Genomic DNA, 15788 nt, shown 5'->3' with positions numbered 1-15788 from the left:
TAACAGAGGCAATAAACAAGGTATTCATGTTTTGAATATAAGGTATTCATGTATCATTAAAGTATGTGTGTAAACAAACAGTTCCCCATTGACTTCCATATTTAAAAAATATGGATGTTTTCTAGCGATTTATGAATATAAATAGTTCATATTTGTTTGTATATTCTATGCAACCTCATATTAATAAATATTCGATGCATGTCGAATTGTTCTCTAAAGCCAGACAAGTGCATGGTGACAACTGACTTATCGTTTCCAAGAGAGTCACACGCTAAAGCTTTAGTAATTGAGCTAAGACTAATCAAGCACCAAGGAGGATTATGGGTCATAGATATCAGGAGCTGTCACTCTTCTCCCAGAACCAGGTCACCTTACTTTTCTTTAAAAATCATCTTTGACTAGTTTTATGAGTCAACAGACGGAATACAAAGCCATTAAATTCTGACTGAGTGTTATTTAAATACATAATTTGAGGTCATACGATCTCGTATAGTATTTTGTAATATATTTGGTGTCAGTTAATTAAGGCTTACTCAGTTATTAAACACATTAATCTGGATGGTTATCAGCATATGACACTTCCATGCGCACTGTTGTTGCATTTTTATCTGGTAAACACAAGATGGCACTAAAACACTTCTACTTATCCAAGTGCGCCAGTGAGTCATAATAATAATAATAAATAATGATAATAATAATAATAAAAGGTGTATCCAAAAGGTCAATGTTTATGATGATTTTCTTTATCCATATTATTCATTCATTTTTTGTTCTATCTTTAAATTCATGTATTTTTAGTCCACTTCACTAACCCTCAAAGATTTACTGATTATTGTGTACTTATTTATGTTTTTTTCCCACCCTATTTCATTTTTATTCATGTAGTAATATCCAATAATATGTATATTGTGTTCACTTCTTCATATACGTTATTAATATCTTAGTTACTGTGTTTTGTTAGATATTGGACGCCTCAAACTATATCTGAGTGATCACGTTTCTCAGAATGAATTCACAGTATTGGTGTTCTTTTCCACAGTGTTTTTATTAAAATATATGCCATGTGAAAGTGCTTGCTTCACTGTATGTGTTCTGAAGGTGTCAAAACCACACCTCGTAAATCTATTTGATTTATCTTCTGATCGGTCACACCGACCTATAGCCGTTACACCAGCTATGACTATAGGAGATAAGTCTGTTTGACCTTTTCTTATCAGACCAAAACACAAGTTAGGATGTAGTGTCCATATTCGTTGCTCTTATTTTTCTCTTCTCTTCTCTTCTCTTCTCTTCTCTTCTCTTCTCTTCTCTTCTCTTCTCTTCTCTTCTCTTCTCTTCTCTTCTCTTCTCTTCTCCCTCTGCTTTCATTCTGCCAATATCTTACTTCTTTTGGATCTGTTAGATACATACAATACTTTTGAATTTATTATAAACTAGAATAAGATAGATCTTATTTTTTGTATTAATTATTTGCTATTACAATTTTAAAGGATAATTCCGGTATTTAACACCTTGAGTCTATATTGTAGTTTGTTTTGGATGAACAAGAGTGGTGGACAACGTTTTTTTGACAATGGTTCCTCTCTCGAGTTTTTGACTATAATAGAATATGCCATGGACCCATTTAACATTGTAGTCAATGGGCATGTCCGAAAATGTCATTAAAACAGCCAATAATGTTCGTTTACAAAACTGTTAAACTCACCGAGTGGTTAGTGGTGTTCGTTGATGATTATAAACAATATATCGTCGCAATATATGATTCCAATCCGTTTATTTTGCTATAGTGGAACTATTTTTTCAACAATGGGATTTTACAAAATGACGAATAAAACACGACAGAAACTGTATTTCGCAACACTTTTTGTTTCTGGAACATCAACTAACATCACTAATCACTCAGTGAGTTGCACAGTTTTGAAAACTAATGTTAAAGGTTGTTTTAATGACATTTTCGGACATGCCCATTGACTCCAATGTTAAATGGGTCCATGGCCAATTCTTTTATAGTCAAAAACTCGAGAGAGGAACCATTGTCAAAAAAATGTTGTCCACCACTCTTGTTCATCCAAAACAAACTACAATATAGACTCAAGGTGTTAAATACCGGAATTATCCTTTAATATTTACTTGATTTATTTGTTTTTAAATAAATAAATAAAAAATGCTAAAAAAATTGTTAGGCCTATTTATTATTCAAATTTGATCTCTGACATAATCATTGCTTGTCTACCTGGATCTCATTGCATCAATAATAATAATAATAAAAAATGTTGGTTGTTTTTGTTATTAATTCTAGGTTAACTTTTCAGGGAGTCTTTTTTCAATTAAATCAATCATCTGAAAATTTCAGTGTCATATTTAGGTAGGCTTCATGTTTTGTATTAGGTATGATAAGGCTACTGCTAAAGTAGCCTACCTGAACAACGTTTTCATATGAAACAGCAGTTTGTGATTACTATAAAATATTTTGAATAAGAGATTTATAATGAAATACTCAAATACCATGTTCTGTAAATAATGTAGCCTACATAATTTAATCTAGAAAAAAAAGATATTTGAATGCAGTTTAATGGGGAATTTGGCTACATTGCGCCCTCTGGAGGAAAACTACTTTGTTTCCAACATTAAAGAGTTACTATCGAACAGCGTTCAAGGTTCCTCAACGGCGTAGCGACGGACAGTCCGAGTCATTTCAGAGAATCGGTTCTTTTCAAAGAAACGGTTCAAATAAATGATTCATGATTCTTTTACGTCATGAGTCATGACGCAGTTACGTTCTTGCTGCATCCTCCAGGAAACCGAAGAAGAGATTTTTTTTTTACCTGCCCATGAGATGTATCTTTATTGAATAGAAAAGCGATTTGCTTGGGGAAATGTTTTTACATAAATCTCCTTTAACTTTGACACGTATCCAGTAGCTTCAAATCACTATTTACAGCAATTTAAAAAATGTATAAATATGAACTTTTTGTTATAACTATCATGAAACTACTAAAAAATATGAAACTACAATGCATTTATTTTGAAACTGAACTTATTCAGTTATATTGCGAGGTTTCTGTCTGTAAACCTCTCCTGCTCCACTGGCCAGCACAAGAAAGCCTCCTATGATGGCCATCGCTCTGGAGTACATCCGCACCTGTGGAGGTTAGAGTAACACGACTGTGAGGCTGCTCACATCATTAATATCAATATGTGACCCTGGACCACAACACCAGTCACATGTCGCACGGGTGTATTTGTGGCAATATCCAACAATACATTGTATGGGTCAAAGTTATACATTTTTCTTTTATGCCAAAAATCATTAGGATATTAAGTAAAGATCATGTTCCATGAAGATATTTAGTAAATTTCCTACCGTAAATATATAAAACATGTATTTTTGTGAGTGAATGCAGCACAATCGTGAACATAAATGCACAACTTTAAAGGAGATTTTCTCAATGTTTCGATTTTTTGCACCCTCAGATTCCAAATTGTCTAATAGTCATATCTCGGCCAAATATTGTCCTATCTTAAAAAAACATACATCAATGGAAAGTTTATTTATTCAGCTCTCAGGTGATGTATATAAAAAGGTGACTGGTTTTGTGGTCCAGGCTCACAATTCATCTCTATTGTCCATGTATGCTCTAAACAGCATTTAATTACAAGCAATGGATAGACGATTGACATTCCAACAAACCTTCCTTTGACCGCTGTATTATGTTCAAACAGAGATATTACTGCAGTTATATAACACTATATTGCAGATGGTTAATCCCTTGGGTGGTTGTGATATGAAAAATAGATTTGCATGAGCAGTCAGAGGCAAAGTAAATAGGAAGATCCACAAAAGTAGAACAAACGTCATTTGTAGAAATTCATAGGTTCATTTTTACGTTAGCATCAATGGTGTGAGTTTGAGATGGGACGTGTTGTTTTTGTGACCAACAGAGTTCAGCAGGGAGGGTGTATTTTTGTGGGCCGAAACTCTGAAACAAGTTCGCATTTTAGCATTTACAGAACATATTTCATATTTCAAGACTTCTCAGTTTTATGGGAAAGTGTTGGTCTGCGAAAAAAAATAAGCAAGTGAAATGTTTTCAGATTTAACAATACTACATTTCATTCTTCATCTACTGTATTTGCTGACAACAGTTCTTATTTTCACGAAGCGTAACTGATTCAATCAAAAGACTCGACTCAAATGAACGATTCGTTCACGATCCCTAGGAAGGAGATGATACTTCCGCCATCCTGAGCCATGGCTGCTGCAACCCGCAAAAAAGCACTGAGATTTTTCTCGCAGTTCGGAGCCTTTATTCTGACTCGGTTCGGGTTCTGGAACAGTTTCAGTATGTTGATGCTGTTCGCGGAGCGCGCGGATGTGAAACGGTACGTAGGAAACCTCAAAAGACGGCTTGCAGGGACACAGTGTAAACACACGTGAAATGCATTCATTCAACAAAAGAATATTCGATGAAGTGCTTGTGCTTAAACTGGGTTTGTACATCATCATGCCTTAACTGCTGTTTTGCAATGCTTTTAAGTTTCATTCAAAGAATTGACAAAGCCAACCCCCCATACCACATAAAGTTGGCAAAGTCTTAAATGTAGCTTCTGGCTTATATTCATTCTCTTTAAAAAAAATAAAAAATGTCTTCCTTTTTTAGGAAGCCAGACATCCAGGTGCCTTACCTGTACATTGACTTAGGAGCTGCGGTGTTGTGTGCCAGCTTCATGTCCTTCGGGGTGAAGAGAAGATGGTTTGCTCTGGCGGCTGCCGTTCACTTGGTCCTCAGCACATACGTGTCCTATATGGGTGGACAGGTCCATTATGGAGACTGGTTGAAGGTAAATACAGAACTAATTTTTGTGTAACTTCTTCTAGTGGGACCAACATTTTTTTATTGCAGCAGTGATGATAGGCCTACTGTGTTTTTGTAAGACAACCCTTAAAGGGATAGTTCACACAAAAATGTAAATTCTGTCATTAATTACTCACCCTCATGTCGTTCCAAGCCCGTTAGACATTTCGTTCATCTTCAGAACACAAATGAAGATCTTTTTAAGGAAGTCCGAGAGCTTTCTGTCCCTCCATTGATGGCTACGCAACTACCACTTTCAACTAATGATAGTAAAGACATCATTAAAGTAATCCATGTGACTCCTGTGGTTTAACCTCAATTTTATGAAGAGACGCGAGTGTTTTGTGTGTGCAAATTTTTTTTTTTTTACAACTTTATTTACAAAATATAAATCTCCGACAACAACGCCTACTCTCGCGTCAACACAACTCGCATGCGTCGTGGTGCTCTCATGAAGTTGCGTTGGAGATTAATATTTTGTATATATGCACATGTATTTTTGCGCACAAGAAGCATTCCTGTCGCTTCATAAAAACCTTTCTGGGGCTTGAAAGTGGTAGTTGCGTAGCTGTCAATAGAAGGACAAAAAGTTCTCGGATTTCATCAAAAATATCTTCCATTTGTGTTCTGAAGATAAACTAAAGTCTTACGGGTTTGGAATGACATGAGTGAGAGTAATTATTGACAAAATTTAAATTTTTGTGTGAACTATCCCTTTAAGTCGTTTAACTCAACAAAACCCCGGTAGAAAATTTTCCATCAGCTTTTGGATTATTGCAGAAAATAAGCTGTTGCCCAACAAAATTTATGATTCTTATGTTTTGTTCCTCATGATCATCATCACAAATGAACACAACTTTCATGCATTTTGAGGCTTAAATACAACTACAGTATACAAATATACACTACCAGTAAAAAGATAAACATTGGCTATAAACAAACTACAACACCACAGTCACATGACTTCAATGTCGCCACCATTAAGCTTCCCACAACTCTTTCAGTCTTTGTTTAAAAACCTTTTCCCTGAAAGTTTGAGTTAGTTCAGTTTGAAAGAGCGCGATGAGGCTGTGAAAGCGTGTAGTGAGTTGATGAGTTTACATGTTCACTGTGATGTTTAATGTCCGACAACCTCTGTTTATAGTCCCATTGAGCCAACAGCCTTTTTCAAGACAAGTAAAAATAATCACTAGTGAGGTATTACTGATGTATTTTATGTTGTAGAATGAAATGATGGAACTGGAAATGCTAAAATGCTAGTTTTGGCCTAAAAAATGATATACACGTTCCCTGCTGAACTCTGTTGGTCACAAAAACAACACGTCCCATCTCAAACTCACACCATTGATGCTAACGTGAAAATTGAACCTATGAATTTCTACAAATGACGTTTGTTCTACTTTTGTGGATCTTCCTATTTACTTTGCCTCTGACTGCTCATGCAAATCTATTTTTCATATCACAACCACCCAAGGGATTAACCATCTGCAATATAGTGTTATATAACTGCAGACAGTAATATCTCTGTTTGAACATAATACAGCGGTCAAAGGAAGGTTTGTTGGAATGTCAATCATCTATCCATTGCTTGTAATTAAATGCTGTTTAGAGCATACATGGACACTAGAGATGAATTGTGAGCCTGGACCACAAAACCACTCACATTTTTATAGAGATATATAGATGAATACATCACCTGAGAGCTGAATAAATAAACTTTCCATTGATGTATGGTTTTTTAAGATAGGACAATATTTGGCCGAGATATGACTATTAGAAAATCTGGAATCTGAGGGTGCAAAAAAATGTAAACATTAAGAAAATCTCCTTTAAAGTTGTGCATTTATGTTCACGATTGTGCTGCATTCACTCACAAAAATACATGTTTTATATATTTACTGTAGGAAATTTACTAAATATCTTCATGGAACATGATCTTAATATCCTAATGATTTTTGCCATAAAAGAAAAATGTATAACTTTGACCCATACAATGTATTGTTGGATATTGCCACAAATACACCCGTGCGACATGTGACTGGTTTTGTGGTCCAGGGTCACATATTGATATTTACAGTCTTGTTACTCTAACGTCCACAGGTGCGGATGTACTCCAGAGCGATGGCCATCATAGGAGGCTTTCTGGTGCTGGCCAGTGGAGCAGGAGAGGTTTACAGACAGAAACTTCGCACGCGCTCGCTTCAGTCCACTGGACAGGTCTTCCTGGGGATCTACTTGATCTGCATGGTGAGTTTGTCCACCTGATCGCTGGTACTGGCCTCACACAGACAGATCAGACTGTGCCGTACTTTGTTGCATGCGGTCATGCTTGCCATATTGAAAACCTGGGGATTTTAAAATGGTGTTTTGTAGACCTGGAAAATTCACAGAAAATGTTGTTGTAATCAGATGTAAAATATGTTACAAGATAGAAATGACTATTTCTATTACATCATGTATAGATTTCACTAAGAATGTTTAAAAACAGTTATGCATTATTCACTGAAACTTCAGTTAAAGGAGAACTCCGGTCAATTTTAACATTGAGCTCAATTTTTAGTAAATTTGGAGTGCTGTCAAGAGAACAACGACAAAAATCGGTGTTGCCTACACCGTGTTATCCTCTTTTTAAAATTTGCACCCTATTGACTTGAATGGGGTCTAATTTTAAACCTGCTTTTATTTCTCTTATCATCCTTGATGTGTCATTACAAGTGCCCAGCCATGTTGAGTGATTCTTTTAGAGTGAACACGAGTGAATCTGACTGCAGTAGATGTGAAAGATATTAATAAAAATTATGTTAATTCAACAAGCGCACATACCTGTATTTACGTCCTGTTTTCGGTCGAGGTCCAAAGTAGTCGATTGTCGAGTCCACGCGCGTGATCATAGGTAACTAAACCTATGCGAGTGAACTCGACAATCGACTACTTTGGACTTCGACCGAAAACAGGAAGTAAATACAGGTATCCATTCAAGTCAATAGGGTGCAAATTTTAAAAAGAGGATAACACAGTGTTGGCAACACCGATTTTTGTCGTTGTTCTCTGTATTGACAGCACTCCAAATTTACTAAAAATTGAGCTCAATGTTAAAATTGACCGGAGTTCTCCTTTAAGCATATTTAATTAAACCAAATGTGCATGCTTAACATGTAGTGTGACGGAACACATAACACATTATGCTGAACGATCTCATTTGATCATTAATATCCGACCTTAACCCTGTGAAGCATGACCCTTAATAATCAGAAGAAAATATTTTTCTAAATGGAACAATTTAAGCTTTAGACAAAATATATATTACAAATGTTTGTATGCACGTTTTGTTTTATATTTGATACATCAGGTTTTTATGGCTCATATAGTGAGAATGTGAAGCTCAAACAAACTTCATTCAGTAGTTTAAACTGAGAAGAAATACGCAATTTGGTGCAGATATTATTTACATGGCTAAAATGTAAGATGAAATCCTAAAAGTTTGTAATGTAAATCAATGATATCTTTATAACTGTACAACAGACTACTTGCATTAAATGCATATAAACATCAGTCGTCACTAAATCTGCCAATAACGTCTTAATGAGATGTTTTTTCAGCCCAGTAAATGTTCATCTTGAAATATTACAAAAAATATAAGTTAGTCTTACGTAAGGCCTTTTACTTGCTAAAAAAAAAAGGTATACACTCTCAATTAGGCGACAGAAGGCATGTCTTGTGTTTTTCAGTAAAGTTTTGATCATGTTGATCATTTAAAGGCTTTGGATATTCATGTACGGATGACGATACTGGTTAATATTCCTGTATTCTCCTCCAGGTCTACTCTCTACAGCACAGTAAGGAAGACCGGCTGGCCTATCTGGACCATATTCCTGGTGGAGAGATCACCGTCCAGCTTCTGGTGGTTGTGTTCGGTGTGCTCGCGCTCGCCTACCTCTCGGGCTGGTACGTGCGAGAAGCCTCCCAGATCCTGGCGGTTCTGTTACCTTTGGTTGTGCTTTTCATCGATGGCAACATCGGTTATTGGCACCGTTCCTGCCACGTGGAGTTCTGGAACCAGATGAAGCTCATCGGGCAGAACATCGGCATCTTCGGAGCGGTGCTTATTCTAGCCACAGACAACTGAAGATATAGGGATACATGACCACATCTCTGTACAGGCCGTGCTTAGGACAAACAGAAGAGATCGAGCATGTGTCTCGGGATCATGCGAGTTAGAGAGAATAATGCTCAGAAACTGTGTGCGCTCGAGGATACGATTCTGGAGCCTCCGATCGCAAGCACAAAGTCTTCAAAAGACGGTTTACATTGCATTTGTTTTCTTTTTAATGCTTTATTTAAAGTTTAAGAACGACTAGAAGTCTTAAAAAAATTCAAGTAAAGTTGAATGAAGAATTAAAGAAACATTATTGTTAGTTTTGAAGTTCTTAAGACGTATAGTAACGTGGATTTTTTTCCATGTTACAGATATTTAAAACAATTTTTTTTGCTGCTTGTATTTAGTTTGCATTCCTTGTACAACTTCTATAAAATCACGATGTCAATAAAAAAAAAAATTTGTTTTATACGGAACCTACAAACACGTTTGATTATTGCATGCTATATGGTGTTTATATATATAGATAAGCTTTTTACTGAATTTTTATTTATAGGTTTTTCTTTTAACCATTTATTGATCTTGATTTTTTAAATTGTATTACTATACTCTGAAGCACTTTGAGATTGCTGTAATGTAAAGTGTAATACAAATAAAACATTTTTTTTAAATATATATATATATATATATATATATATATATATAGAGAGAGAGAGAGAGAGAGAGAGAGAGAGAGAGAGAGAGAGAGAGAGAGAGAGAGAGAGAGAGAGAGAGATTTGAGTAAATATTACAACAGCAACTCACAGTAAATTAACTCAAATTCACAGTATTATAAAATGACATAAACCTCCAAGTGTTATTTTATGAACGGTTTTATCCACATAGATTGATAAAATATTATCCCTCAAAGTGTACAAACTGAAACTAAAATAAGTTTCAAATGTAAGTTCTCTGAAAGATTCAGCAAAAAATCTGGTCAACAAGAAAATGTTGATCAAACAAAAATGGTCCACCACTAAGGACACAATAATACATTATTAACTAGAATCCCTTTACGTGTATTTAAAGTAACATTGACCCAAAAGGTCAGGCTGGTGCTCCGGGTATCGAGTTCCTTCTTTGGTTTTTCATGTGTCATGAATTCTGAAACTCAAGACGAATTTTCCTTTAGCAGTATTTTCAAGATCTTCTAAAATGAAGCCAGAAGTTAGCATATTTCCAATCAAACTACTGTACAGTATATGCTATGAATAATGTATTTTGTATGGGATAAAAACAATCAAGTACAAAAAATGCAAAGTCTGTGGAGAAGTCGTTCACAAAAACCCAAAACACAAAAAAGTAATTTGTTATTTTTATCAGAGCAAGGTAAAATATAATCAATCCTATTAATTCCGTATGGATATGAGTTATGCTTCTCTCAACAAAAAGTCATTAGGATTTTTTTCCATTGACTTTTGTATTGCAGAAAATAAGCTCTGTGACCAAAACAAGTTTATGATTTTTACATGTTTTGTTCATCACGATAAGCTTTCGAAGCCTAAATACAATCGTCAGAAGTAAAACACTTAAGTTAGGCTACACCGCAGTCACATGACTCCAACATCACCACCATTAAGCTTTCCCACTCAGAACTCTTTTAGTCTTTGTTTAAAAACATTTTCCCTGAAAATTCGAGTTATAAAAGTTTTGAAAAAGTGCGATTATAAAAAATTTTCTTAACAACTTCTGTAGTCTCATTTAGACACTTGTTAGCAACCGCGTTTTCAAGCTTGATAACAATCCGAAGGGGGTGTTACTGGTGTATTTTATGTCACAGAATGAAATGTGATGATATCTTGACCTTGTGTTCACCACCACAGACCTTATTTCAGACATTTAACCAAAAACCCTTTCAAAAAACCCTATTGACTTCAGGACGATGGAACCGGAAATGCTAAAATGGTCATTTCCAGGTTTTAGCCTACAAAAATGCATCATCCCCGCATCATTTTATTATAATTTGACAACGGAATAACTTTTTTATTTATTAGGCTAGGAACATGCATTTGAAAAATGAAAGGGTTAAATTTTGTTTCACGTTGCAGTGAGTATGGATATGTGCTACATGCACAAAACCGAAGACTTGGTCCAATATTGTAAAATAAGATTATACAGGTGAACCTCGAAAAATTTGAATATCGTGCAAAAGTTGATTTATTTCAATAATTCAACTTAAAAGGTGAAACTAATTTGTTATATAGACTTATTACATGCAAAGTGAGATATTTCAAGCCTTTATTTGTTATAATTTTGATGATTATGGCTTACACCTTATGAAAACCCCAAATTCAAAATCTCAGAAAATACATGAAATCAAAAAAAAAAAGAAGGATTTTAAATACAGAAATGTCGGCCCTCTGAAAAGTATAATCATGCATATGTACTCAGTACTTGGTTTGGGACCCTTTTGCATGAATTAGTGCATCAATGCGGCGAAATAAATGAACTTTTGAACGATATTCAAATTTTGCTGTTGACTTTTCGTCCCTTCTTCATTTGTAAGATTCCCAAGGCATTGGATCGTTTCCTTGTTTTTCCAGGTTCATCTTTTTCTTCCTTCTCTTCCGTTCTGCCATGACCATGGCTGCCACCACAGTGACCATCACAGTTCCAGTAATGATCAGGACGGTGGCCGTTTCGGCGACACACAACTGACTGTCCATCAAACCCAGAGAAGCTCCAGCCAGTAAGAGCGGAGAGTGGCATGTGATATTCACGTAATCGTCCACGTGGAGATGCCTGACGCGGAGTATCTTACTGAAAACACGATGCAGATCGCAGTCACACGTCCAAGGGTTCTCGGACATCTGTAAATGCGTGCTGGGCGTCTTAAGGTTTAAGAATATCTTGAACTTCAGGCTTCTCAACTGGTTGGCTTCTAAGTTCAGTATGGTGAGGGTTTGTAGGGGAGCCAGAGCCTCCACTTCAATCTTGGAGATGTTATTGTGGCCCAAGAGAAGAACCCCAAGACCTTGTTGCATGGTCAGAAGTCCTCCTTGGAGAACCGTCAATTGATTCCATGCCAGGTTAAGGTGCGTTAGCATGGTAAGTCCACGAAATAACCCGACTTCAATGACCTGAATGTGGTTGTGACTGAGATCTAACCTCTCCAGGCTTTGTAGGTCCTCCAAGGAGTGGCTCTCAAGACGATCCAGAGCGTTGTGGGAAAGCTTGAGATGTTTAAGAGAGGTCAATCCTTGAGAGAAATCTGGAGGAAGGACACGGAGCTCGTTGTAAGCCAGGTCCAGCTTTTCCAGGAAGGTCAGCGTGGAAAGAGCCTGGAACAGAAACAAAGCACAATCAGCTAACAATCCTTTTAAAGAAACACGCCGACTTTTTGGGACTTTAGCTTATTCCCCGTATCCCCCAGAGTTAGATAAGTCCATACATACCCTTCTCATCTCCGTGCGTGCCGTAACTCTGTCTGACGCACACACCGCTAGCCTAGCTTAGCTCAAAGACTGGAGGTAAACGGCTCCAGCTAGCATACTACTCCCAATAAGTGACAAAATAATGCCAACATTTTCCTATTTACATGTGATTTGTATAGTCACAGCGTGTACAAATAACAAGGTCACAGCCATCTTCTAACTGTATACATACTGGGAACTATATTCTCAGAAGGCGAAGCACTGCTACTTCTGCGGAGTGATTTGCTCGTAGCGTCTGTTTTGTCACTTATTGGGAGCAGTATGCTAGCTGGAGCCGTTTACCTCCAGTCTTTGAGCTAAGCTAGGCTAGCGGTGTGTGCGTCAGACAGAGTTACGGCTCACACTGAGATGAGAAGGGTATGTATGGACTTATCTAACTCTGGGGGATACGGGGAATAAGCTAAAGTCCCAAAAAGTCGACGTGTTCCTTTACATTGAAATTTAAAGACGAAAGAGAGAGGCAGAGGAATGCATTTGTGAATCACATTTGAAGGGATGGTTCACTCAATTCTGTAGTCATTTACACACACTCCTGTCGAAACCCGCATGACATTCTTTCTTCTGTGGAACACAAAAGTTTTTTTATTTTTGCCCTCGCAGTGAAAGTCATTGGCGTGCAAAACAACATTATACACTTTCATTGAATGGACAAAAAACACAGATGTTATTCAGACATAACAAAAAATATATTTTGTGGTCCACAGAAGAAAGTCGTGCTTAGAATTTTCATTTTGGAGCAAACTATCCCTTTAAATACACTTAAAAGTAAAGGTTTTAAATATATATATATATATAAAATAAAGATTCTTTATTGGCATCTATGGTTTCATGAACAACCTTTAACATCAGTGGAACCTTTCCATAGGACAAAAGGTTGTTTATAGAGCAAAAAGGTTCTTTAGATTAAAATGTTTTTCACACTAGAAAAAAAAATGGTTATTTTAAGAACTGGTCACTGAAAGGTTCTTCTGAGGAACCAAAATCGTTGTTCTAAACTCTAAAATATATTTTCCAAAAGGTTTTCATAGAGATGCCATAGAAGAACCATTTTGGGTTCCCCAAATAACTTTTCAGTGAAAAGTTCCTGAACCATTTTTTTCTTCGTGCAAAGAACCTTTTTCCCTCTATAAAGAACCTTATGTTCGATGGAAATCTCGCAGGGATACTTAAGTTTATGCATGAAAGAACCTTTATTTTTAGAAGAACCTTTATTTTTAGAAGAACCATTTCTCTTAGTGTGAAGAACATTTAAAAAATCTGACGAACATTTGTGCAATGGAAAGATTTCATACATTTTAAAGATTCTTCATTGAATCATCGATGCCAATAAAAATCCTTTATTTTAAGTATAGTTGGAAATTTTTATTTGTAAAGACAACGTAAATGAAGCGCACCTGAGAATGAACCACCTGCATGTGGCTGTGTGACAGCAGGAGGACCCGCAGGACCCATATCCCAGTAAAAGAGGTACTCCTCAACTCCGACAGCTTATTCCCACTGAGGTCCAGGAGCCACGTGCCATGTGGGACACTGTGGGGAATGTGAGTGAACCCTCGGGATCGACAGTCCACCAGCTCAGATGCTCCGTAACAAGAACACTGATGAGGGCAGAGCTTCGAGCCTCCAGCGACTAAATCAATGGGTAAAAATACGACGCAGAGCATCTTCAACTTGAGTTCCAGATCAACAAGCATGCTCGTCTTGCTCGTTCTCAGTGCAGAACCGGCTGGTTGAGCTGAAAGAAATAAAGCCAACTGCTATATTCATGTACATTTATCATTAATTTTCAAACAGTTTGCAGTCTGAGATCTACTATGTGTGGCTTTGCATGAGTACTCAAATTATATAAAGAGATTAATCCTTTAATCCGTTTATCATTTCACACAATCAGCATCAGAATCCAGCATGTTGGTGAACATACTTAATGCCCAACTGTATATGTAGATCAATATCCAAGACATTCATTCATGATTAAAGAATTACAGATCTAACTGTACTTACCACAAACTGCACAAGTCGGTCTTCAAGAATACGGAGCGGCTGGTTGAGTTGAATCCTGCCACACTCATATCAATTTCCATTAAATTAGATTCCCTAACCCTTTACTCAAAAACTCAACAATAAGCAGATGCTTTAATGAGGTAACAAATGAGGTAAGTTTGACATGTGCGCCCCTGGGTCTTGTTCCATTACTAATAAACTCAAAGCCAACTCTTCAAATCCTGATTTCGATCTACAGAAAACTAGTGTCCTGCGTGCAACCCTGCTTTTGAGTCTCTATGACTTGGACTTGATTTATCCTCAAAGCACATCGCATCACTCAAGAAACAAGAGTACTTGCAGATACTGAATATTTAATCGAACAGTCCATCAATTTCTAAGCAGGACGTGTAGTCTTACGGTTAAGCATGTTAAAGATCTCAAAAGAAACCCCAACAGAGCATCTTACACCATGTTAAATCTTTGACGTGCACCACGGTGAGGTGTTCAGGGATGGAAACGGGTGCCAGCAGTGTGAATGAAACGTGTATTAGTTACAGAAATAATCGAACCTTATTCAAGAACTATCAAGACCTTTTGACACTACCATATAGTGATAAGGAAAGTCAAAACCTTCTATAGTTCATAGCAGTGATAAATAATCCATTGAAACTCTATTTGTGTAATTAACCCAAAGGCTGTTGGTAGCTAATGAGGTTTAAGATATTCGAGCAGTAAACCTTGCTTTAATTACATGTGCACCTACAACCACATTTTTACGATTTCTAAAATTACTCCAAAAATTAAAGATTCAACATGTGACAAGAAAAAAAGCGTTCAGGACAAAACTTAATGCAGCATTACTCATCTGGTTAAATCATTTTGAAAAGTAGTACGAGCTCAAAATACTCTAACTCAAACTACGTTACAGTCATCACAAGGCATATTTAATTAAAATAGTGAATATATTATATTTATATTATAAATAAAACCAGTCGATTTTACTTCTGGTTCAACCATTTTGTAACAGCAACATCAAGCATATTACACTATGGTATACTGGTTTGGCAAATGTAGAAAGTCATCTGGCTATTCCAAGTGTACAAAACAGACGCATGCCATGCGCAGAATATTGAACACAATGCGCCATAAATACTAGTTTGGTAGCAAGCTATACTGAGCCACTGTTAATGTGTATCAGTTTAACTACTGTGATTTTGGCAAAACTAATAAAATGCTATTTGATTAGAACAGGTGGAAAAAGCCACAACTAAATTGTTTCAAGCATTTAACCCTATGATTGAGAGGGTTACAAATATTTTTAGCCCCTTTCGCAAGCATATTGTTTTCAAACATTTCTGAAAAAGCAACTGAAAATACAAT

The 15788-nt window shown here is 36.4% G+C and overlaps 2 protein-coding genes across 2 annotated transcripts; one reads left to right on the top strand and one right to left on the bottom strand.

Annotated features, from left to right (window-relative positions):
* Nucleotides 1-4159: 4159 nt before the first annotated feature.
* On the top strand, nt 4160-9626 carry tmem101 (transmembrane protein 101). The gene is made up of 4 exons (XM_079596181.1): nt 4160-4383; nt 4662-4842; nt 6957-7103; nt 8674-9626. Exons 1-4 carry the CDS (start codon nt 4253-4255, stop codon nt 8980-8982), a joined length of 768 nt encoding a protein of 255 aa, XP_079452307.1. The 5' UTR covers nt 4160-4252; the 3' UTR covers nt 8983-9626.
* Nucleotides 9627-11215: 1589 nt separating this feature from the next.
* On the bottom strand, nt 11216-15659 carry LOC306989215 (uncharacterized protein). Its single transcript, XM_079594663.1, has 2 exons — nt 13820-15659; nt 11216-12272 (listed from the first exon to the last, which is right to left on the bottom strand). The coding sequence occupies exons 1-2, from the start codon at nt 14117-14119 to the stop codon at nt 11487-11489; spliced, it is 1086 nt and encodes a 361-aa protein (XP_079450789.1). The 5' UTR covers nt 14120-15659; the 3' UTR covers nt 11216-11486.
* Between the last annotated feature and the right edge of the window lie 129 nt (nt 15660-15788).

The sequence above is a fragment of the Phoxinus phoxinus genome (genome assembly GCF_949152265.1).
Source record: "Phoxinus phoxinus genome assembly, chromosome: 21".
Lineage (NCBI taxonomy): Eukaryota > Metazoa > Chordata > Actinopteri > Cypriniformes > Leuciscidae > Phoxinus > Phoxinus phoxinus.
Note: the sequence above shows the minus strand (reverse complement) of the source record. Positions and strands in the feature narration are given on the sequence as shown.

Bases quoted from the DNA above. Each gene is read 5' to 3' on its own strand.
- LOC306989215 (XM_079594663.1), bottom strand. From the start codon at position 14,119: ATGCTTGTTGATCTGGAACTCAAGTTGAAGATGCTCTGCGTCGTATTT. The intron at 12,273-13,819 runs GTGCGCTTCATT...TTTCTGTTCCAG, and splicing joins TGCAGGTGGTTCATTCTCAG to GCTCTTTCCACGCTGACCTT.
- tmem101 (XM_079596181.1), top strand. From the start codon at position 4,253: ATGGCTGCTGCAACCCGCAAAAAAGCACTGAGATTTTTCTCGCAGTTC. The intron at 4,843-6,956 runs GTAAATACAGAA...TAACGTCCACAG, and splicing joins ATTATGGAGACTGGTTGAAG to GTGCGGATGTACTCCAGAGC. The intron at 7,104-8,673 runs GTGAGTTTGTCC...ATTCTCCTCCAG, and splicing joins GGATCTACTTGATCTGCATG to GTCTACTCTCTACAGCACAG.